This window comes from Scyliorhinus torazame, chromosome 10, assembly GCF_047496885.1.
Source record: "Scyliorhinus torazame isolate Kashiwa2021f chromosome 10, sScyTor2.1, whole genome shotgun sequence".
Taxonomy (NCBI): Eukaryota; Metazoa; Chordata; class Chondrichthyes; order Carcharhiniformes; family Scyliorhinidae; genus Scyliorhinus; species Scyliorhinus torazame.
Window position 1 is genome coordinate 115393990 of NC_092716.1, and position 25674 is coordinate 115419663.

Sequence of the window (25674 nt, forward strand, 5' to 3'; positions counted from 1 at the left end):
GTTGCCAGGCCGCCTTGCAGCGCAGGCCTGTGGGGGAATGGGGGAAGTCTCGGGGTCGGCCGCAGAGGGGTTCCACGCTGCCCAGGGGGCTGCCGCGCAGTCGGGAATGTAAGCGCGGGCGTTCCTGGTGGCCACGTCCAGGGAGCCTTCAAAGGCCCGTGCCTCCCTGAGACCCAGGGTGTCCTTTTCTAACAGGCACTGGCGGATTTGTGACGATTGCATACCTGCCACGAAAGCGTCCCAGACTAAGAGTTCCGTGTGTTCGCTCGCCAAAACCTGCGGGCAGCCGCAGCTTCTGCCCAACACCAGGAGTGCAAGAATTCCTCCAGCGATTCCCATGGGGTTTGTCGCCTTTTTGCAAGCAGGTGCCGGGCGCAGACCTGGTTTGCCGGGCGCAGACCTGGTTTACCGGGCGAATATAGTGTTGTTTTAGCAGCTCTATTGCTGCATTGAAGTCTTCCGCTTCCTCGATGAGGGTGTAAATCTCCGGGCTCACCCTTGAGTGCAGGACGTGCAGTTTCTGCTCTCCCGTGGGTGCGTTTTCAGCAGTCTCAAGTTATCCTTTAAAGCATGCCAGCCAGTGCTTAAAGATTGCCGCTGAGTTCGCCGCGTGGGGTCTAAGTTGCAGACACTCCGGCTTGATGCGGAGCTCCACCCTTTCTTCTTAAAAAAAACTAGCTTATTAAATTGATGCACGATCAATGACCACTAAAGCGAGGTTGTAGTCCAACTGAAGGCTTTAATAAGCTAGATGTTCCCACAGCAGCTCAGGTACAGAATGAGGATTGCTGGGGCGGCACGGGTTCTTATACCCCGCCTATCAGGGCGGAGCTATCATACGCTCTAACCAATAGAAAGCATACAGTTACCACCAATGGTGCTTTAGCCTATCAGGTACCGTAATACCTATAATACCACACCAGTATTCTTTGAAAATCATTCCACTCAGTCTAAATATTTCCAGAATCAACTTCCACCAGCAGGACCCACCTTGGGGATTCATGTTCACCCTATTCTTCACAGCAGTCGCTGTTGCTTCTCCACATGCCAAGGTGCGAAGCTGGCATTTTTTGGCCCGCGTGGGTGTTGTGTGGGTTTGGGGACCCTCCCATCGTGTGTTCGGGCTGATGGGGGGAGGTCGGGGATTCTTTTGTGGGCCTCGGAGATCGAGACACCATTTTTAAATGGCATCCAGATCTCTCGCTACAGTGGGGAGTTCCGGTGAGCGAAGCTCCCTATTGTAAAAAATGATGCTGTGTGCAGCCTTGGCCACGTGTTCCCATTCAGGCCCTTTTTCCAACACGAGTGCCGGGAAACACGCAACTCCACCCGCTCGTTCAGGGACTTTGTTCCCTTTTGGGAAGATCGCACCAATTGATTCTGCTATGGTAGCTAATAGGCTGCGCCCTTGTCACCTCAAACATATCCTTTAATACCATGGGTGATGTGTATATAGTTAACAATATGGTTGTTGTAGCCGACCATTTGGAGTTTACTGTGAGTATGTCTCGTGTTTTTGCATTTGATCCTGTGTGTTCTCACCTTTTCTGTTTTGTTACAAAATACAAATGAAAATCAATAAAAATACTTTTAAAAAAACATGGGAGCTGAGGAGTCCCTTGCCCAGGAGGAAGGTGTCCCTTGCCCAGGAGGAAGTACTGTATTCAGGAACTTCAGGTGTGGATCTCTCAGCTATTTATAAACACACGCAAGTGCCTTCCCTGAGTCTTTACATGGCTCTTCCACGTTGTTGTATTTTTTAGCTATGCCACAGAAGGGGGACTACACCTGTTTTATATTCAGGACTAGGGGTTGACTGATGTCATTGGTGTCACACTGTTTTCGGGCTGACCCTTCCATGATTACCAACCGTGTTGTTCCGAGTTGGGAGAAATGTGTAACTGAGCACCGTTCTCGTTAGTTGACTTGACCAAGAATTCACCATTTGATAGTGCTACGGCAAAACCCCGCCACAGTGTAATTTAACCATGCACTCTCATGTTTTACCCATTTCCCCATTTATTCACTCGTCTTGCATTTCGTGAGTTATTCATCACCATTACATTTTTGATTTTTCTGCTTTTTTGTTTTCCCATCACCATTTGTTTACCCTTTATTGGTGCCCACCTCAAGGTGTCCTCGATTGGGATGCCACACCCTGTCACTGAGTGCTGGTTGGGCTATAGAGATGGAATCCAGCTCATTCACCTGTTGCTGATGATTTGGAGCATTTCAAGCGGGATATAGTCAGTCTGGAGATTTGCTGGCTGATTGAATTGTATCTCATGATCTTGAGGAATTGCATTCGGCTGTTGTTCACCTCGAGCCACTTTCCCCTTGTACCCAGCACAAAGCCATAATGCTTAGGCTCAGAGGCTCCTGTCAATTCCGTGATCTCAGTGGCATGGGGCGGGCTTCTCCACTCCCGCGCCGAAGTGCCCACGCCGTCGTGAACGCCGTCGAGGTTCACGACGGCGTGAAACGGCCCCTATCCCGACCGATTCAGGGCCCGATAATGGGCTAGGAGCGGGGCCTCGTCAATTACACGCGCCAGGCCTTGTCGCCGCGTAAAGGCGGCGCCGCATACATGACGTGGCTGGCGCCGCATAACTGGCGTCACCCGCGCATGTGCGAGTTGGCCGGCGCCAACCCGCGCATGCGTGGTTGCCGTCCTCTCCGAGGCTGCGGAAGAAAGTCGGGCCGTCCTTCAGAGAGGTCGGCCCGACGATCGGTGGGCACCGATCGCGGGCCACCCCACATTTGAGGTACCCCCCGGTGCAGGATCCTCCCTGCCCCCCCCCCCCCCCGCAGGCCGCCCACCCAGCGTTTCCGCGCTGTTCCCGACGGCAGCGACCAGGTGTGGACGGCGCCGGGGGGGAACCCGCCGTTTTGGGCTGGCCGCTCTGCCCATCCGGGCCTGAGAATAGCAGGGGTGCCGGAGAATCGCCATTTTGGGTGTCTCGGGCGATTCTCCAGCCTGCGACCCGCGGAACTTGACGGGGCCGTTCCCGCCGCGGACCAGCGTCGCGGGAAATTTTGGCGGCTCAGGCGATTCTCTCAACCGGCGCGGGAGTAGTGAATCACGCCCAAGGTGTACATATTTCTGCTTTTTTTCTTTCCACCCCACCTTTGTTGTCGCCTTTGTACTGGACAGTGACATGACCACAGCAACCTTCTGATATTTCCTGAATAAGATATCAGGGGCGAAATTCTCCGGTATCGGCGCGATGTCCGCCGACTGGCGCCCAAAACGGCGCAAATCAGTCAGGCATCGCGCCGCCCCAAAGGTGCGGAATGCTCCGCATCTTGGGGGGCCGAGCCCCAACCTTAAGGGGCTAGGCCCGCGCCGGACTAATTTCCGCCCCGCCAGCTGGCGGAAAATGCTTTTGGTGCCCCGCCAGCTGGCACGGAAATGACATCTCCGGGCGGCGCATGCGCGGGAGCGTTCGCGGCCGCTGACGGCATTCCCGCGCATGCGCAGTGGAAGGAGTCTCTTCCACCTCCGACATGGTGGAGACCGTGGCGAAGGCGGAAGGAAAAGAGTGCCCCCATGGCACAGGCCCGCCCGCGGATCGGTGGGCCCTGATCGCAGACCAGGCCACCGTGGGGGCACCCCCCAGGACCCCGGAGCCCGCCTGCGCCGCCTTGTCCCGCGGTAAGGTAGGTGGTTTAATCTACGCCGGTGGGACAGGCATTTTAGCAGCGGGGGATGGGCCGGAGAATCGCGGGGGGGGTGGGGGGTGGGGTCGGTGGGGTCGGAGAATCTCGCCCCAGGTTTCATACGAGGAGCCATCTTTGACCATGAGCCTCGGCTCTTAGTACGATGTCCAGTGTACTTTCCGACAGTTGGCACAGCTGTTTCAATACCTTGTTGTGATGTTTAATAGTTGCATTCTTAAGAAACAGACAGGAACCAGAAATGTGGTTGAGGGTTTCATTTGGAGACATGCATGATTTGACAGTATTTGGTCGGCCCCTTATTAGAGTTGACCATACTTCAAGGTATTGAAGTAATGGACTGTTTATCAGGCAAAACAATTTAATTTGATTTGCCTATTTGGTCCATGTATCTGAGATCTTTTGTCTTCTTTGTAATATGCCAGCACCTTTTAAAATTCCCAGCCCCTTCACGCTGCGCATTTGTTCACCAGCTTTTGTCTGGTGGGGCGTGGCCACCCAGGATAGGCATGGCTGCCAAGTTGGGAGCTGTGAGGTCCACTCCATCTGTGTTACAAGCATATGGCGCTTGATAAGGTTCCCCATGGTCGGCTCATGAAGAAAGTAAGGAGGTGTGGGATAGAGGGAAATTTGGCCAATTGGATAAGTAACTGGCTATCACATAGAAGACAGAGCGTGGTGGTGGATGGAAAATTTTCAGACTGGAGACCAGTTACCAGCGGTGTACCACAGGGATCAGTGCTGGGTCGTCTGCTATTTGTGATTTTTTTTCAATGACTTGGAGGAGCGGGCTGAAGGGTGGGTCAGTAAATTTGCTGATGACACCAAGATTGGTGGAGTAGTGGATGAGGTGGAGGGCTGTTGTAAGCTGCAAAGAGACATTGATAGGATGCAGAGCTGGGCCGAAAAATGGCAGATGGAGTTTAACCCTGATAAGTGCAAGGTGATTCATTTTGGTCGGACAAATTTGCATGAGGATTACAGGGTCAACGGCAGGATTCTGAGGAATGTGGAGGAACAGAGGGATCTTGGGGTTCATGTCCACAGATCTCTGAAGGTTGACATTCAAGTGGATAGAGCCGTGAAGAAGGCCAAAGTGTGTTAGCGTTTATTAACAGGGGGTTTGAGTTTAAGAGCCGTGGGGCGCAATTCTCCCATTGGGAGACTAAGTGCCGACGCCGGAGTGAAAGCCGGAGTGTTTCACTCTGGCGTCGGAGGCCATTCCCAGTCCCCTATTCTCCCGCCCCCGGGGGGGGGCTAGGTGCGGCGCCGCGTCATTTACGCGCGCCGGGCCTTGGCACCGCGTAAAAGCGGCGCCACGTAAATTACGTCATCCGCGCATGCGCAGGTTGACCGGCGCCAACCCGCACATACGGGGTTGCCGTACCAGATAGATCTTGCGGGGCAGTGGAGGAAAGGACGTCCTCCTTCAGAGAGGCCGGCCCGCCAATCGGTGGGCACCGATCGCGGGCCAGACCTCTTTTGAGTCCCCCCCCCGGTGCAGGAACCCTCCTCCCCCCTCACAGGCCCCCCCCCCCCCCCCCAGTGTTCCCGCCCTGTTCCCGCTGGTAGCGACCAGGTGTGGACGGTGCCGGTGGGAACCTGTCGTGTTGGGCAGGCCGCTCGGCCCATCCGGGCTGGAGAATCGCCGCTCGCCCGTTACAAACACAAGAAAATAGACTGGAGAATGCGAGCATCGATCCCATTACCTCTCGCATGCTAAACGAGCGTTCTACCATTTGAGCTAATTCCCCATGTTGATGGGGAAATGGGGAATAACACCACAGCTACAGGTGAACAAAACTGCTCAGGACAATGATGCTTAATCTGTTTTATACCTTTATATATTATATCTAGTGCTATGGATAACTGATGCACAACTGGCTTCAGTGTGTGATAATAAAGGTTGGCTGCATCCAGTGCTCAATGTTAGTAACGATAGTCTGGTATCAAAGAGGATATGGGATTCTCGTTCTGATTGGAGGATATAGTGAGGCCACGAAAGGCGATGAAAGTGAATGAGTACCAGGTGTCCCCATTCCAATGAATAAAAGTAAAGCTAAATGTAAATGTAAAAAACAATTTCAATCTCGGTTTTTTCCTTTTGACCTTTTTTGTTAATAATCCAGAAGTAATCGAGCTGCTTCTGTGAGGTTGCTTGCGATTTCCTGGAGGGTAAATTTAATTAAAATTAAATAAAAAGGGGGTTGATGTTGTGAAACCCCTTTTACATATGTATGTCTGTGTGTAAAAATATACCAGCCTTTTCATTTTCATCTTACTTCACGTTTGTTGCGCAAGTGGTTAATAGAGGAATGGAACCTTTCCAAATTTAAGGGTTGGGGAATATACCCCACCATTTAAAAAAGGGAAAACGAGAATATAAAAAAAAAACCTTCCTGTTTATAAAGTGTGGAGAAATCAGAGCGATTTCAGTTGTCCCTCACCAAATTTTTGGAACTAATAGTATTATATGTCTATTACACTAAGAGTTTGTTTTGCAGATGTCATTTGCCTGGGTTTGTCCTGGATTTTGGGTTCGTAATCCTGAGTACCGTCAAGATACATATTGTCAAGATTACAAACACAGGCTGTTTGCCAGTATCGTTTTACACTGACCGACAGGCTCTTCAACATACAGGTAAGGCATCTTTGTTGTGCATGTCCTGGTTCAAAGTTAAATATTCATTTGATTTGGAGAAAATTAAATATACATTTTAACCTTCCCTTTTCATCTCAATTTATAGATTGGTGGGATTGTTGTGGTAAGTGGTGGGGACCGATAGTTTGACCATTAACATCCCTCGATGTGCATTCTTCCATATAGAAGCCTGAGGCCTGTGATACTTGGAACCTGGGAACCTATTGTGCAGTTGCTTCCAAGTTGCATTCAGCGTGGTTGGACAGTGTAAAAAAAACATGCACTGCACATAAGCATTTTCCTTAAAGTTGGGCCATACTGTCATAGCGAGTTCCACATTCAAACCATTCCTTAGTTAAAGAATTTATTCCTCAGTTCTCTGTTGGATTCATTAGTGACTGTTCTTCTATCTTCTTTGTCTTAAGTATTATATTTTTTATGATCAAGCTCCTGTGAAGTGCCTTGCAATAATTTAATATATGCTGATATTTTTATGAAGATAGTTCATAACTCACAAAAAAGGTACATACCAGTGAGGATGATGGATTCCAGGAAGGGGATAAACCAACCCTAGTTAATGAAGGATGATAAGGATAGTATTAAACTGAAAGAAAAAGCATTCAATGTGGCAAAGATTCGTGGTAAGCCAGTGGATTTGGAAAGTTTTAAAAACCAACAAAAGATGACCAAAATTAGTGAAGAGAGAGAAGATAAACCATGGGGTAAAATAGAAGGTAATCTAAAAACAGACTGTAAGAGCTTCTTCACATATATAAAAAGTGAACAATGACCCCTTAGGGAATGAGATTGGGGTCATAATGATGGGGAACCAGGAAATGGCAGAGGAATTAACTAGATACTTTCCATCCCCAAAATGCAAAATAATCAAGGGGAAGAAGAGGGGGAGGAAATACATACAATAACTATCACTAGAGAAATAGTACTAGCGAAACTAATGGGGCTAAAGGCCGATAAATCTCCTGTACCTGATGGGCTGCATCCTAGGATATTAAAGGAGGTAGCTACAGAGATTGGATGCACTTGTAGTAATCGTCCAAAAATTCTTACATTCTGGAAAAGTCCAAGAGGATTGGAAAAGTGCGAACGCAACACCTTTATGCAAAAAGGGAGGGAGACAAAAAACAGGTAACTATAAGCCGGTTAGCTTAACATCTATGTGGGAAGGCAAATGGAGAGGATGGTACAAAGAGTTGATAGAGGAATATAGACAGGTTAAGTGAGTGAGAAAACATTTGGCAGATGGAAAATATGGAGGAATATGTGAAGTTATGCACTTTGGCAGGCAGAATAAAGGAGCTGAATATTATTTAAATGGAGAAAGACTGCAGAAAGCTGCAACACAGAGGGATCTGGTGGTCCTCGTTCATAGAAGATAAGAGCAGGAGGAGGCTGTCGTCCAACTCGATAGCCTAATCCTGCTTTCCCCCCATAACCATTGATCCCATTCGCCTCAAGTATCATAAGAGAAACATAGACTAGTTCACAAATCATAAATCACAATAAGGTAGCATGCAAGTTTAGGAGGTAATAGGGAAGGCAAATGGAATGTTGGCCTTTATTTTAAAGGAGTATAAAAATAGGGAAGTCTTGCTAAAACTACACAAGGCACTTGTTGGACCACACCTGGAATACTATGAACAGTTTTGGTCCCCTTATCGAAGGAAAACTATACTGGCAGTACAGGCAGTCCAGAGACGATTCACTAGGTTGATCCTGGATATGGAGGAATCTTCTTATCAGGAGAGGGTGAGTAGGTTAGACCTGTACTCATCGTAGTTTAGGAGAATGAGAGGCAACCTTATTGAGACATATAGGATTCTCGAGGCTTGACGGATTAGCTGCTGAAAAGTTGTTTCCCTTTGTGGGAGAGTCTAGGAGCAGATGGCATAATCTCAGAGTAAGGTGTTACCCTTTTAAGACAGAGATGAAGAGGAATTTCTTCTCTCATCTGCGGAATTCTTTACCGCAGAGGGCTTAGAGGTTCAGTCATTAAGTATGTTCAAGGCTGAGATCAACAGATTTTTAATCAGTGAGGGAATCAAGGTTTGCTGAGCTAAGATTGGAAAGTGAAGATCAGTCATGATCTCATTGAATGGCGGAGTACATTTGATGGGCCAAATGACCTACTTCTGCCCCTATGTCTTATGGTGTTGTATTTATTAGTGCTGTGGCACCTCTTCCATTTCTTGCACCTGTAATGCAGTGAGCCTCCTATTGTAAATTAAATAGCAATGATGCCTTTGGTGTGAAGGCAGTCCATGCTGGTTGTACATAAATGCCCAATGCATCAAGGTCCATTGATTCAAATGACATCTAAGCTGTAAGAAGCTGATTAACTTCTGAATAAGGTCATTCAAACCAGGGAATATCTGATTCTGAATTTTTTCAAACCCAAGAGTAAAAGTTACTGTACATCTTCCACCAATGTGCAAGGCAACCATTCAATACACAATCACTGAATTATTATAATACAGAAGGAGGCTATTTGGTCCACCATGTCTGCGCTAGCTATCCAAATAAGCATCATGATTTATTGGGGTTCCCCTGCCTTTTCCCCTATCCTGGCACATTGTTTCTATTCATAGAATCATCTAATGCCCTCCTGAATTCCTCGATTGAATCTGCCTCCATCACATTTCCAGGCAGTATATTCCAGACCCAAACAGTTTGTGGTAATACAATAATTGTTTCAATTGTAAATTACTTTAAATCTGTGTCCTCTCATTCTTCACTTTATTTTCTGTCACTCATTCAACTTTTCATCCATGTTTCTACTTTCCTTTATATTCCTGTCACAATCGAGACGTGAAGAAAACCTTCATATTCATGTCACAGTCGAGACATGAAGGAAAATGCATCTCCTTGTCAGCTGGACACTTTATAAAGTCATTTTTTAAATGCTTTTCAAATTGTATTGCTAAGCTGACAGGATGGCTGGAATGTAACACTCTTTGCATCGCATAAATATTCCAGCTAAGCCAACACAATGCCCGAGCAGATGAGTAATCTGTCCCAGACAGTTATACAAAGAACAAAGAAAATTACACCACAGGAACAGTGGCTTCAGCCTCCAAGCCTGCACCGACCATGCTACCCGACTGAACTAAAATACTCTACCCTCCGGGGACCATATCCCTCTATTTCCATCATATTCATGTATTTGTCAAGACGTCCCTTAAACGTCACTATCGTATCTGCTTCCACCACCTCCCGGCAGCGCGTTCCAGGCACCCGCCACCTTCTCTGTAAAAAAACTTGCCTCGTACATCTCCTTTAAACCTTGCCCCTCGCACCTTAAACCTATGCACCCTAGAGATTGACTCTTCCACCCTGAGAAAAAGCTTCTGACTATCCACTCTGTCCATGCCCCTCATAATCTTGTAGACTTCCATCAGGTCGCCCCTCAACCTCCGTTGTTCCAGTGAGAACAAACCAAATTTCTCCAACCTCTCATCATACCTAATGCCCTCCATACCAGGAAACATCCTGGTAAATCTTTTCTGTACCCTCTCCACATCCTTCAGGGAGCATGGTAGCACAGTGGTTAGCACAGTTGCTTCACAGCTCCAGGGACCCAGGTTCGATTTCCGGCTTGAATCACTGTCTGTGCGGAGTCTGCATGTCCTCCCCGTATCTGTGTGGGTTTCCTCCGGGTGCCCCGGTTTCCTCCGACAGTCCAAAAATGTGCAGGTTAGGTGGATTGGCAGTGCTAAATTGCCCTTAGTGTCCAAAAACGTTAGGTGAGGTTACTGTGTTACGGAGAGTGGGTGGAGTGGACTTGGGTAGGGTGCTCTTTCTTAGGGCCGGTACAGACTCAATGGGCTGAATGGCCTCCTGTAAATTCTATGATTCTATGATTCTGGTAGTGTGGCCACCAGAATTGAATACTATATTCCAAGTGTGGCCTAACTAAGGTTCTCTAAAGCTGCAGCATGACTAGCCAATTTTTAAACTCAATGTCCTGGCTGATGAAGGCAAGCATGCCGTATGCCTTCTTGACTTCCTTCTGCACTTCCTTTGCCACTTTGAGTGACCAGTGTACCTGTGCACCGAGATCCTTCTGCCTATCAATATTCTTAAGGGTTCTGCCATTCACTCCATATTTCCCATCTGTAATAGACCTTCCAAAATGCATGACCTCACATCTGCCCGCATGAAACTCCATCTGCCATCTCTACGCCCATGTCTCCAACTGATCTATATTCTGCTGTATCCATGGACGGACTTCATCACTATCCGCAATTCCACCAATCTTTGTGTCATCCGCAAACTTACTAATCAAACCGGTTACATTTTCCTCCAAATCATTTTTATATATTACAAATAGCAAAGATCCCAGCACTGATTCCTGCGGAACGCCACGAGTCACAGCACTCCATTCAGAAACACAATCTTCCACTGCTACCCTCTGTCTTCAGTGACCGAGCCAAGGCATTGTGCAAGTTCTAATCCTCCCATAGTGGTGCTAATGGCCCACGCATTAACTGTCTAACACAGTGATGTTAACAAGCAGGCTTCATTTACTCAACCCAAAATCAGTGGTCTCCAAGAAAAAAGGAATTCTGACCCCAATTAAACACCTCAAAATTCCTGCCATTGAAAAATACCCCCTTTGTCCAATATCGAGGAGGAATGGTGGGAGATATATCATGTGACTTCCCCCAGGCTGCACAGTAATATTGTCCAGTGGAACTGAACTCAGGCAGTTACATTTGACCTTCAACGAGAACAAAACTCCAAGCAACAGCCTGTACTGTCTACCATGAAGATAGTGGCAACAGGAAGAACTCTGGCCCTCATCAAAACTACCAACTGTTGGAAGCTTAGAACTCATCCCCCCCCCCCCCCCCCCCCCCCCCCCCCATCTAACTCACTCTATGAGGGCAACACGGTGGCACAGTGGTTAGCCCTGCTGTCTCATGGTGCCGAGGACCCGGGTCGATCCCGGCCCCGGGTCACTGTCCATGTGGAGTTTTCACATTCTCCACGTGTCTGTGTGGGTCTCACCCCCACAGCCCAAAGATGTGCAGGGTAGGTGGATTGGCCACGCTAAATTGCCCCTTAATCAGAAGAATAAAAACCAAACTCACTCCAAGTGCCTTCTCCTATCAGGAAGCCTTGCTCTAGAATGACGGATCTACAATCAGCCAGCTTCCCCTATCGCATGTGTTTGTGTGTATAAAAATAAACCAACATTTTTTATTACCTTGAGTTTGCTGTGCAAGTTTTTGATAGAGGATTGGGACATTCCAAATTTAAGTATTGGGGAAAGTACGCCACCATTTGAAAAGGGGGAAATAAGAATAAAAAACATCTCTCTCTTTACAAATGGGTAGAGAGTGGGGAAATGTCAGGAGTGCAATGGAATACTCCACTTGCCTGGATGAGTGCAGCTCCACACCATCCAGGAAAAAGCAGCCCGCTTTGTTAGCCCCTTCTATAAACATTCACTCCCTCCATCACCAACACACACAGCAGCAGTGTTTACCATCAACAAGATGCATTGCAGGAACTCACCAGGGCTCCTTAGTCAACACCTTCCAAACCCACGACCATTACCATCTACAAGGACAGCAATTACATGGGAACACCACTACCTGAAAGTTCCCCTCCAAGTCACTCACCATCCTGAATTGTAAATATTTTGCCGTTCCTTCGCTGTTGCTAGGTCAAAATACTGGAACACCTTCCCTAACAGCACTGTGGGTGTATCTACCCCTCAGGGACTGCAGCGGTCCAAGAAGGCAGTTCAGCACCACCTTCTGAAGAGTGGTGGGCAATGAATGCTGGCCTAGCCAGCGATGCCCACATTCCGTAAATTAATATAACAAAACATGCAGTCATGAATGATGATGATGGGCAATTGAACAACTAACAAAAGGAGACGGATCCACAAGCATCCCATCTTCAGTGATGCAAAGGACAGGGTCAAAGTATCTACAGCCACATGTGACATGTAGCTGATTCATTTCCGTCTCCTGTGAGGTCCCCAGCATCACAGATGGCAGTCTTCAACCAAGAGTGTTCAATTCTGGTCGCCACACTACCAGAAGGATGTGGAGGCTTTAGAGAGGGCGCAGAAGAGATTTGCTGGGATGTTGCCTGGTATGGAGGGCATTAGCTATGAGGAGCGGTTGAATAAATTTGGTTTGTTCTCACTGGAACGACGGAGGTTGAGGGGCGACCTGATAGAGGTCTACAAAATTATTAGGGACATGGACAGAGTGGATAGTCAGAGGCTTTTGCCCAGGGTAGAGGGGTCAATTACTAGGGGGCATAGATTTAAGGTGCGAGGGGCAAGATTTAGAGGAGATGTACGAGGCAGGTTTTTTTACACAGAGGGTAGTGGGTTGTGGAACTTGCTGCCGAAGGTGGTGGTGGAAGCAGGGACGATAGTGACATTTAAGGGGCATCTTGACAAATATATGAATAGGATGGGAATAGAGGGATACGGACCCAGGAAGTGTCGAAGATTTTAGTTTAGACGGGCAGCATGGTCAGCGCAAGCTTGGAGGGCCGAAGTTCTTTGTTCTTTGTTCAATCTGATTTGCTTTGTGTGAGATCAAGAAACAGCTGAAAGCATTGGATACAGCCAAGATAATGGACCCTGACAACATTCTGGTAGTAGTACTGAAAACCTGCGCTTCAGAATTCGCTGCACCCCTAAGCTGTTCCAATATATCTACAACACTGATATCTATCCACAATTTAAAAATTGCACAGTTGTGTACTGTCCACACAAATCAGGGCAATTCCAATCTGGCCAATTACCACTCCCTCAGTCCACTCTCAATCAGATAAAGCTCAGTGCAGAGAAATGTGAGATTCATTTTGGCAGGTATAACATGGAGACAATATAAATAGATATAATTCTAAAGAGAGTGCAGGAGCAGAGGGACCTGGGTGTATATGTGCATAAGCCATTGCAGGTGGCAGGATAAGTTGAGAGTGGTTAATAAAACAAAAAATTTCCTTGGTTTTATTGATAGGGGCATAGAATACAAGAGCTCAGAGGTCATGTTGAACTTGTGTAAGACACTTGTTCGACCTCGGGTGTAATATTGCGTTTAGTTCTGGGTACCACACTTTACAAAGGATGTGAAGACATTCGAGCTGCTGCAGAAAAGATTCACAAAATGGTTCCATCGATGAGGAACTTTGTTTGTACAGATAGATTGGAGAAGCTTGGACTGCCTTTGTAGAAAAGAAGACGGCGAGTTGATGTGATATTCAAAATCATTGGCAGTCTGGACAGAGTAGGTAGGGAGAAACGTTCCACTTGTGAAAGGATCGGGAACAAGAGGGCACAGATTTTAAATATAATTAGCAAAAGTGATATGAGGGTAAGCTTTCTTACACAGCAAGTGGTTAAGGTCTGGAATGTAGTGCCTGAGAGTGTGGTGAAGGCAGGTTCAATTGAAGTATTCAAAAGGGACTTAAGACGTTTATGTGAAAAGGAAGAACGTACAAAGATATGGGTTGAATGCAGGGGAACAGCACTAGGCAAGTGGCTCATTCAGATATGATGGGCCAAATGCCTGTATCCTTCCCCATAAATATGTGGGGTGGGAGGGCCTAGGTCCCGCTGCTGGAATGCCTGTCCCGCCGGCGAGAATCAAACCACCTCTCTTCCCAGCAGGACTAGGTGGCGCGGACGGCCTCCGGGGTCCTGGGCTGGGGGGGCGGGGGGGGGGGGGTTGCAGGGTGATCTGGCCCCAGGGGGTGCCCCCACGGTGGCCTGGCCCACGATCGGGGCCCACCGATCCGCGGGTGGGCCTGTGCCGTGGGGACACTCTTTTCCCTCCGCCTCGGCCACATGGCCGACGCATAAGAGACACCCCCTCCTGCACATGCGCAGGGATGATGTCAGTAGCCGCTGACGGTCCCACGCATGCGCGGACTTCCGCCGAGTGGCGGAGCCTTTCGGCCCCGGCCGGCGTGGCGCCAAAGGCCTTTCCTGCCGGTCGGCGGCGGCCAACCACTCCGACGCGGGCCTAGCCCCTCAAAGTGAGGGCTTGGCCCCTAAAGGTGCGGAGAAATCCGCACCTTTGGGATGGCCCGATGCCGGAGTGGTTCACGCCACCCCATCCCGCGGGACCCCCCACCCCGCCGGGTGGGGGAGAATCCTGGCTGTGATTTCTGAATAAAATGTACCAGAACAGCAAATTGTGGTTTGTTTCATAGATTTGAAATTCTTTACCTGGATGTGGGCATTAATTCTTTCACATCCCTAATTGTTCTTGAGAAGTTGGTGGTGAGCTGCTGACTTCAACCGCTGACATCCACCTGGTGCAGGCACACCCACGGTGCTGATAGAGAGGGAGTTCCAAGATTTGCATCCTGTGACGATGAAGGAACTGTATTCCCCAGTCATCTGCAGCCCTTGTCCTTCTAGGGTGGTTATAGAAACATAGCATTTACACTGCAGGAGGAGGCCATTCGGCCCATCAAGTCACACTGGCCCTTGGAAAGAGCACTCCACTTAAGCCCACGCCTCCACCCTATCCCCATAGCCCAGTAACCCCTCCTAACCTTTTTGTTGTGAGATGGTTGTGATTGCGGCACATATCACATAGCTAATGCACTGTCTATCAAACACAAATCAAGGGTGTGATAGAATATGCTTCACTTACCAGGATGAATAGGTAAGTTCTTATGGAGATGAGTGCAGCCCCATCAGCATTCAGAAAGTTCGTACCATCCAGGACAATGTAGCCCACCTGATCGCCACGGACCCACCACCTTAAACATACACTTCCTTCACCATTGGTGCACAGTGGCAGCAGTGTGTACTATTTACAAGATTCCCTGAAGGAACTCACCAAGTCTCCTTCAATAGCACCTTCTAAATCCATGCCCTGTTCTACCTTGGAAGGAAAGATACATAAGAACACCACTGCCTGCAACCTCCCTTTGAAGCCACATTCCATCCTGACTTGAAATTATACTACACATGGAAGTTTCCTGATGGATACTTGATGCATCTCCCCAGAAACAGGTCCAGCATTGTGTTCTTCCTCATTGGGCATGAAACCTAATGACTAAGGATGGGATTCTCCAGCCTCCCAGCCACGTGTTTCCTGGCGGCACGCCATTCACTGGCAGCCGAATTCTCTGCTTCTGCTGCTGTCATTGCGATTTCCAATTGAAGCCACCCCTCGTCGCCGGGAAACCCACAGGCGGGGCTGCGCTCCCAACAGGACCAGAAAATCTTGCTGCCAGCGAGCGTCCAGAGAATACTGGCCTGACATTTCTCCTGAACACACTTTTGAAACGCTTCCTCCTCTCTGTCCTTTACACTATTACTATACCTGTCTGTGTTCGGATAATGGGTGACCTCTCTTATAACTATTGTTTTTGCACCTCACACACATTTTCTCCTGTATCTTTCCTGATAATTCGTAACCTATAGTATACACCCAGTAATGTAATGGCACCCGTATTGATTGTTTCTTAACTCTAAGCAAATAAAATCAGTCTTTCAACTCTCTGGGCCATTCTCTTTCTACAACACTGCAACAATCTCTTTAATTATTACAGCCACCTCTCAACCTTTTGTTTCTTCCCTATCTTTCCTGTACACTGTATCCAGGAATATTTTGATCCCCAGTCCTGCCCTCTTTTGAGCCACAACATTGTGTTCCCAAGTAGCTAGTTGTGCCTGTAGCTCTCCAGCCCTATTGACCATACGTCACACATTTGCATACAGGCACTGCGACTCAAATTTAGACCTTGGGCGCGATCTTCCAACCTCGTCTCGCTCTCGCAAAGAGGCCAGTGAATAGTGGGAGAGGCCGAAAACGAGAACCATGCCAGGCGGCAAACAGTTTGCGATGCAACTGGCCTGCTCCCATAGGGGAAATCGTGATCTCGCTGTTACGTTGCGACAAACCAATTAGAATCAGAGAATCAGAGAATTTACAGTGCAGTAGGAGGCCAGTCAGCCCATAGAGTCTGCAACGGCCCTTGGAAAGAACATCCTACTTAAGCCCACACCTCCACCCTATCTCCGTCACCCTGTAACCCCATCGAACCATTTTGGACACCAACGGCAATTTAGCATGGCCAATCCACCTAACATGCACATCTTTGGACTGTGGGAGGTAATCGGAACACCCAGAGGAACCCCACGCAGGCACGAGGAGAACGTGCAGACTCCGCACAGACAGTGACCCAATCCGGGATTCGAACCTGTGACTCTGGAGATGTGAAGCAATTGTGCTAACTATTGTGCTACTGTGCCACCTACATATCACCACTTAAGCCCTATTTCCATAGAACTATCGGGAACCACCCTATATCCAAAGACCTCCTGTGATTCATCGGCCTCCCCAGCAAGTCATCACACTGGCGCCGATTAGTACTCCTTTTTAAAAATGTGAACCTGGCAGAAGGGCTTCTGTGGAGAGCCGAGGGGGTGAGTAACCATTTGTGCTCACAGGCAAAGAGCCCGGGGGTGCTGCGCTTGCCACCTCCGGTGTTAGGAGACCCTCAGCTGGGGTGGGCCGACATGGGAGGTGGGGAAGGGCGTGCGGGGCAATCGCACGTGGCACCACCATGCCAACCACAGGATCGCGTACATCCGTTCTGGCCCACTATAACCCCCACCGACTGCCGAGGCCTCCGAACGTGCGGCAGAAGCTTTTGCTGGTCGGGAATTGGTAATCATGGTTAGGTGAGCACTTCACATAACCAAAGTGGATTCCCGTGGGTGGGCGGGCCATATAGCATGTGGGAGTCATTGCTTAGCATCCCAATCAGACCACGATTCCTGGACACTGAGCCTGAACACTGCAGGAGGCAACACCAGCAGCCAAGATATGAACATCCAGCGGATGGGACACAGCTTTGGGAACATGTCCACAGGCAGAGGGTGGATGAGTGCCATGGGGAGGGGACCAGCACCCGGTCCAGGTGACGTTATGAGTGGGTGTCCGAGGTACAGGGTCTGGGGTCCAGTAAGGGGAACCGGCTATGGACAAGACTGGGTGGGCAGGGCGTTCCGGGTAGGGGGATCAATGGGGGAATGGAGGGTCCCGGGTTCGGAGCAACCGTTGTTTTTCAGTCTAACACCCTCTCCCAATGGGATTTTGGACCCAGCAGAACTTGCCCTCACACCCTGAGGACGCGCACATGCTCGAGGCGGCAGCCCACTTGCTGCACCCTGCCCTACACCTTGAGGACCCTGCCGCCCATCAGGCCGGGGAGGGACCCAGAGGGAGAGTCTCGCGATGGCCCAGCAGTGTGCAGGCGTCGCTGATCGTTTGAACAGATATCGGACAGCGCATGCTGCAGGAGGCTTCGCCTCAACAAGGAGACATTGAGGCACCTGTGCCATGTCCTCGCGGACTTGGCATCACATGGGGGAGGATGACATCCACTCCCAATTGCTGTCAAAGCCACTGCTGCCCTGAAGATTTACGCCTCAGGATCCTCCAGGGCTCGAGCGGGGATCTGTGTGGCATCTCGCAGGTCACAGCCTACAAGTGCATTGAACAGGTCACAGATGCCCTGTTTGTCTAAGCAGAAAACTACATCAACATTGACATGGACCAAGCCCAACAGGATTCTCGGGCAGCAGGATTCTCCTGCATTTCTGGGATGCCACAGATCCAAGGGGCCTCACCGGGCCATCTGAGAGTGCCCTACATTAACAGAAATCTGGTTCCACTCCCTGAACATACAGCTCGTGTGTGATCACCACATGAAGATCATACGCCTGTGTGTATGCTTCCCGGGGAGGGTGCACGACAGCTACGTCCTGGGGCAGTCGGTTATCCCCGGCCTCTTCGAGGACCACCTCAGTATGGGCGGCTGGCTCGTGGTGTATAAGGGGTACCTACTGAGAAGCTGGCTAATGACGCCAGTACGGAGGCCAGAGACTGAAGGGGAGATCCGGTACTACGATGCCTATGCGGCCACCCGGGCTGTAATTGAGCGATGCATCGGGCTCCTCATGATGCAGTTCTGATGCTGCGACCGCTCCGGGGGTGCACTCCGGTACCCCCCCCCCGCATTGTGGTGGTCTGCTGTGTCCTCCATAACATTGCACAGGAAGCAGGGCGAGGAGATGGAGGTTGGTGATGAGGAACATGTGGCCACCGAGGATGAGGATGATGAGGAGGACCAGCAGGAGCTGGAGGACAAGCTCAGGGAGGAACCGGAGGACCAGCCGGAGGCTGCAGGACACACTGGAGCGGCAAGGTCCGGCAATCCCGGAGTACCAGGGAGGCCCTCATACTCGTCTGCTTAACTTAGGACGTGGCCTGGTCCGACGTCGATACCTTATCCACCCCCTTCTCCCACCCTCCCAGGGTCTGGGTCACATCACTCCATTGTGCTGGGACTGTCAGCACCTTCAGCGGGTCACTGCCGAGGTAGGGATGTGATGATAACTCGCAGAGAGCTGAACACCAGTGCTCCTCAATCTATGCCATAGTCTGACCTCTGCCTGTCTGCTGAGTGCTCGCTCACACCCATTACCTGCACATGGTATGCACGGAAGGGGGGGGGTGGGGCAGATGCCTGAAGTGATGGGCAAAAGGTTCAGATGTTGGCCCGCATTGCGGAAGAAAGTGACAGAGGCGTCATAAAGGTTGTGCACAAGGGTGTTTAATGTGTGATAGAATTCCCCACTTTCCCGATGGTGCCGCCCCCCCCCCCCCCACTTCCCCCACCCCCCTCGCCCCTTCCTACCCCCTCCTCCCTCCCTCTGTGCTTGGCCCTTCTAGCTCTACCGCTACATCTAGTTGTCTCCCCAGGATGTACATCTGAGGGGACGCAGTCAGTTGCTTATCTCAGCCAGTGGCCTTCAATGCCCCTGCCGGGGATCCACTGGGGGCTCTAGGCCGAAGGACCCTGGCGCACTTGTTGGCAGCACATGCACAGCCGTGCAGCCCTGTCCCATGTGCTGGCTGCGGGACGCAGAGGGGTGTAATTCTGTAGGCGGAGGGAGGGCTGGTGGACAACTTGCCACTGCATGGGGTGCTCTCGGGTTGCCACCAGTGCAACATATGGGACCAGTGCCCATAACGCCCTGGGGTTCACCTTGGGACGGAAGGGCACCTGGTTCGAACCCTAGCTGCCCCTCCATCATCTGGGACTGCCAGTCTTGGCAGCTCCCCGATGCCGACACCATCATGTTGACTCCCTCACCGATGCTCCTCTGTGATTGGGCCATGCTCTGCAGCGCCTCGACAATGCTCACCAGCGACTGGCACAAGCTCCCCAGCGCCGCGGCCATTCCCACCTGAGAGTGAAATATGTCCCGCAGCACCTCATCAAGGTCAGCCTGGTACTGGGTCACATCCCCCAGCCAGTCAGACATTCTGCCAAGACCCTCGGCCATGATCAACGACTGCACAACGCCTTGGATGGCACCGACGTTGTGCTCCAGGCTCTCCATTGCGGCCACCACCCTAGCAGTGTTGGCCTCGATGCCATGCATTGTCAGTGACATCTGCTGTGCCTATAGCCTCTGGGACCCCTCCAATCGACGATGGATCAGCTAGCTGGAGTGTCACTTACATAACCCTCTGAATTTCCTGGCTGTTCTCATCGTCTCCCTCAGCTCCGGGTATTCCTTTTCCGCACACTCAGCATCTGGCTGGGACCCAGCTGGGTACTGGGATTCAGCAGACCTCTGACTGATATCATGCCAGTGGGTTCCTGCCTCCACCTGATGCACATCAACAACTGTGTGATTGTCACCAGATTGTGCCCAGAAGCCTGACCACAAACATTTCCCACCGGGGTGCGTGTATCTGCAGTGGTGGAGGGTGGGGATGACAGCTGTGACACCTCGATCCTATCTTCCTCAGAGCTCTCCTCTGAGGTGGTCTCCTGGGAGTCTGGAGAGGGACCCACCGGGATGGGCTGGCACTGTCGGTTGGAGGACGCACGGGAGAATAGACATGTGATCAGTGGGAGGGATGAGTCACTCAATAAGGCAATAACATCTTACATTTGGTAGGTCCTCTGGATGGGGCTCGGTTGTTCCTCACCTCTGTGGCTTCCACCAACCTCTGCTTTGGTAACCGCCCTGTCCTCGGCCATCCCAGTCACCTCCAGGGCCCGCTCCTTAAGTGAGGTGAGGATTCTTAAGTCCAACATCCCGCCGCCAGTGTGGGCCCCCTCCCGACGACTGTGCGGGAGATTATCCTGAGGAGTCATAGAGAGGACATCGTTAGCCACACGCGTGGTTCACAGTGGTGGTAGGTGGGATGTGAAGGAAAGGATGGGGAATGTTGAAGGGAGAGGGAGGGTGAAGGGAGGGTTGGAGATCACATGGAGAGTTGGGGAGATAGTGGATGCTCGCATGGGGCAGAAAGGTCTCTGGGTGTGGGGAGGGGGATGGGTGCGTTGGTGTATATTCACCCGTGCTGCCCGGTGAAGGTCATTGAATTTTTTACGGCACAGTCATTGACCTTTTTTACGGTATTGGACATCAATCCTCCTGGTTACACTCTCAGAGGTGACAGCCCCCGGCATCTCACCCAGGCAGCATTTGCTGCCCTGTGGCTCACCCTCCGAGACCCTCGGGGGAACACGACATCTCTCCTGGCCTCCACCGCATCTAGGAGTTCCCCAGGTGCCGAATCTTGGGGCCGGTCTTCTCAGTGCCATTGTTGCGAGCATGCTGGGGTTAGCTGAGTAATTGCTGTTTAAGGGCTGCTCGACCTTTTTAGTGGAGGGCTAGTGGGCACGGTGCCGGAAAATCAGCTACTGAGCCTTTATTTGCAGCGAGAAGCCCGTGAGGCCTTGTTAAGTTGACCAATTAACATTAAATAGCATTGTTGGCCTTGCTGAGAACCCGGGGCACTATCTGTGTGGAATTTGCACATTTTCCCCACGTCTGCGTGGGTCTCACCCGCACAATCCAAAAAGATGTGCAGGGTAAGTGGATAACCTCTTAATGGAAACAAATAAGAATTGGGTACTCTACATTTATGAAAAAATAAATATATAACTTTGCTGGGTCATTGGGGCACGCACCGGGAAGCTCACGGCAGTTCCTGCTCACTACCACACTTAGAAATCTTTCTGGAGAATCGCGCCCCTTATTGCTCAATTTTACCAACCTTGATTCACAGACCAGTGTTATGTGCTTCTCCCAATCCTTGGTGTACTTTGTTTACCCTTCCTGATACTATATTGTGGCTCCCAGCTCCCTTCCAAACCATCCGAAAATCTTTGTTTTCAACCTAGAACTCACTCCTGCATATCTATTTTTCCAGATGTAAATCAGCAGCCCCCCTCGATTCGATCTCAGGCTACAACACACTCAGAATCATTTAGTATCAGCCATGCATTACGATTGTCCCAGTGATATAAAATTATATTTTCTCTTATAATGCAATTCTGAGGGAAGGAATTTGTAAATTAGAACAACAATAAGACTGAATGTCTTGTAAGTAAATATTGTTAATTCTAATAATGCTGCTTCTTGGATAAAATGCACATGTATGTTTTTCCTGATCTGCCTGATGTGGTTTGTGTTGTAGGTTTTAGCTCTGAGCTACACAGGGTGAAGAATCTGCCCTATTGTGAAACGGAGACTTTTCAAGTGCGGTTTGACCCCCTTAAAGCAAACCTTAGTATTGGACCTGCAGAAGCTTTGATGCCAATACAGGTGCTCAAAAAGATTACTTCCATTTTTCAAAGATCTGGTATTATTTAAGCGTCTTTACATTTTCAAATTTGTTGTCCAGCAGCTTTCTTTTGCTGTGCAATTCAGAGGTAGGTTAAGGGTGATTTAACGGGAATGCTGCATCTGTGACTGGAGTATTCGTCCACCACATTAAGGAAGTATGTGTTGCGGTCAGTGGAGGGGAGGGGCCCTTTGAAATCCAGACTAAGGCGTTCAAAGGGGCGGGAAGCCTTAATCAGGCGCGCACCCTCCGGCCTGAAAAAATGCGGTTTGCATTCCGCGCAGATCTGGCAGTCCCTTGTGACTGTACGGACCTCCTCTAAAGAGTATGGGAGGTTGCGGGACTTGATAAAGTGGATAAACCGAGTGACCCCCGGGTGGCAGAGGTCCTCGTGGAGGGTTTGGAGGCGGTTAATTTGTGCGTTGACACATGTGCCGCGGGATAGGGCATCGGACGGCTCGTTCAGCTTTCCGGGACGATACAAGATCTCATAGTTGAAGGTGGAGAGCTCGATCCTCCACCTTAAGATCTTGTCGTTTTTGATTTTGCCCCGCAGTGCATTATCGAACATGAAGGCTACCGACCGTTGGTCGGTGAGGAGAGTGAATCTCCTGCCGGCCAGGTAATGCCTCCAATGTCGCACAGCTTCCACTATGGCTTGGGCTTCCTTTTCCACTGAGGAGTGGCGGATTTCTGAAGCGTGGAGGGTTCGGGAGAAAAAGGCCACGGGTCTGCCCGCTTGGTTAAGGGTGGCCGCTAGAGCTACGTCGGAGGCGTCGCTCTCGACCTGGAAGGGGAGGGACTCATCGATGGTGCGCATCGTGGCCTTTGCGATATCTGCTTTGATGCGGCTGAAGGCCTGGCAAGCCTCTGTCGACAGAGGGAAGGTCGTGGTCTGTATTAGGGGGCGGGCCTTGTCTGCGTACTGGGGGACCCACTGGGCATAGTATGAAAAAAACCCCAGGCAGCGTTTCAGGGCTTTTGAGCAGTGCGGGAGGGGAAATTCCATGAGGGCGCGCATACGTTCGGGGTCGGGGCCTATTATCCCATTGCGCACTACGTAGCCCAGAATGGCTAGCCGGTTGGTGCTAAAAACGCACTTGTCCTCGTTATAAGTGAGGTTCAAGGCTTTGGCGGTCTGGAGGAATTTTTGGAGGTTGGCGTCGTGGTCCTGCTGGTCGTGGCCGCAGATGGTTACATTGTCGAGATACGGGAACGTGGCCCGCAACCCATGTTGATCAACCATTCGGTCCATCTCCCGTTGGAAGACCGAGACCCTGTTTGTGACGCCAAATGGGCCCCTTAGGAAATGGTATAATCGCCCATCTGCCTCGAAGGCTGTGTACTTGCGGTCACTTGGGCGGATGGAGAGCTGATGGTAGGCGGACTTGAGGTCCACGGTGGAGAAGACTTTATATTGGGCAATCCGATTGACCATGTCGGATATGCGGGGGAGAGGGTACGCGTCTAGTTGTGTGTACCTGTTGATGGTCTGGCTATAATCTATGACCATCCTTTGTTTCTCCCCTGTCTTCACTACTACCACCTGTGCTCTCCAGGGACTATTGCTGGCCTGGATTATGCCTTCCTTTAGTAGCCGCTGGACTTCGGACCGAATGAAGGTCCGGTCCTGGGCGCTGTACCGTCTGCTCCTAGTGGCGACGGGTTTGCAATCCGAGGTGAGGTTCGCAAACAAGGACGGGGGTTGCACCTTGAGGGTTGCGAGGCCGCAGATAGTGAGTGGGGGTATTGGGCCGCCGTATTTGAACGTAAGGCTCTGTAGATTGCACTGGAAATCTAATCCCAGTAACGTGGGTGCGCAGAGTTGGGGAAGGACGTGTAGTTTGTAGTTTTTGAACTCCCTCCCCTGCACCGTTAGGGTAACTATGCAGAAAACTTGGATCTGTACGGAGTGGGATCCTGCAGCTAGGGAAATCTTTTGTGCGCTGGGATAGGTGGTCAAGGAACAGCGTTTTACCGTGTTGGGGTGGATAAAGCTCTCCGTGCTCCCGGAGTCGACTCGGCATGGTGTCTCCTGCCCGTTTATTAGCACCGTTGTCGTCGTCGTCTGGAGTGTCCGGGGCCGAGCTTGATCGAGCGTAATTGAAGCGAGACGTGGTTGTAGTAGTGGAGCGTCTTCCTCGAACCCCGTGGAGCCGTCGACACTGGGGTCCGTTGTTGCCGCCCAAGATGGCGTCGGGGATGAACAAAATGGCTGCCCCCATACATCGCACATGGCTGGGGGTTCACAAGATGGCGGCGGGGGTGGACAAAATGGCCGCCCCCACGCATCGTACAGGTCTGGGGTGGTCCAAGATGGCGGCGCCCTTCCTCCCCTCGTGGTGGCTAGGACCCAAAATGGCGGCGTCTGCGGGTCGCACATGGGGCGCTGGGGGGGTTGGGGAGCGTTAGGACCGCGCGGGGCTCCCTCATCTCTGGGGACAGCGGTGGTCGGGACCCAAATTGGTAGCGCCGGCTACCGGCTATACGTGGGGATGGGGGGGGGTGTTGGGGAGCGTAAGCGGCGTGCAGGGCTCCCTGTTCTCCCGGGACCGCGGTGGTCGGGACCCAGAGCGGCTGCGCCTGCGGGTCGTACATGGGGCGCTGGGGGGGTTGGGGAGCGTAAGCGGCTTGCAGGGCTCCCTGTTCTCCTGGGACAGCGGCGACCTCGCGGGACCGGCACACAACCGCAAAATGGCCCTTTTTCCCGCAGCGCTTGCAGATTGCTGCGCGGGCCGGGCAGCGCTGCCGGGGGTGTTTCGCCTGGCCGCAGAAATAGCAGCGGGCGCCCCCAGTGCGACTTGGCGTTTGGACTGCGCAAGCCTGTGGGGTGTCCGGGGGGGGGTGGGTTTGTCGCGACGGGTGCGTACGGAGCCCAATGGGCTGCCGCGCGGTCGGGGCCGTAGGCGCGGGTATTACGCGCGGCCACGTCTAGGGAGGCTGCTAGGGCCCGTGCCTCTGAGAGTCCTAGCGACTCTTTTTCTAGAAGTCTTTGGCAGATTTGGGAGGAATTAATACCTGCCACAAAAGCATCGCGCATTAACATGTCCATGTGTTCATTTGCGTTCACCGAAGAGCAGCTGCAGGCTCATCCCAAAATCAGCAGCGCGGCGTAGAATTCGTCCATCGATTCTCCGGGACCTTGCCGTCTCGTCGCGAGCTGGTAGCGAGCGTAGATTTGGTTAACTGGGCGGACGTAGAGACTTTTCAGTGCTGCGAACGGCGTCTGGAAATCCTCCGCGTCTTCGATGAGGGAGAAAATCTCCGTGCTTAACCTCGAGTGCAGGACCTGTCGTTTTTGGTCTTCTGTGACCCGGCCGGTGGCCGTTCTGAGGTAGGCCTCGAAACAAGTCTGCCAGTGCTTGAAGGCTGCTGCCGCGTTCACTGCATGGGGGCTGATCCTCAGGCATTCCGGGATGATCCTGAGCTCCATAGTCCTTTTTAGGCACGCTTAATAAATTGTAGCGCACAAAGACTCCGTGAGACGAATAGAGTGAAGTCGATGAGGCTTTATTAAGCGTGTCTGTTCCCCCGCAGCTCGATAGTAGACTGGCCTGCGGGGGAGGACTCCGGCTTCTTATACTCCGCCTTCAGGGCGGAGCTAGAGGTCAACGGCCAACCAGGACCCGGGATCTGTCAGCCAATGACATTAGGGCTTCCAGTCCCACATGACCCCTAATACAT

The 25674-nt window shown here is 51.1% G+C and overlaps 1 protein-coding gene across 1 annotated transcript in view; it reads left to right on the forward strand.

Moving 5' to 3' along the window:
- Positions 1 to 25674, forward strand: part of hydin (HYDIN axonemal central pair apparatus protein) — a 1604351-nt gene that overhangs the window by 862327 nt on the left and 716350 nt on the right. The window contains exon 33 of the mRNA XM_072518656.1: positions 6183 to 6319. Within this exon, the coding sequence (XP_072374757.1) occupies positions 6183 to 6319 (137 nt within the window). The remainder of the gene's footprint in view (positions 1 to 6182; positions 6320 to 25674) is intronic.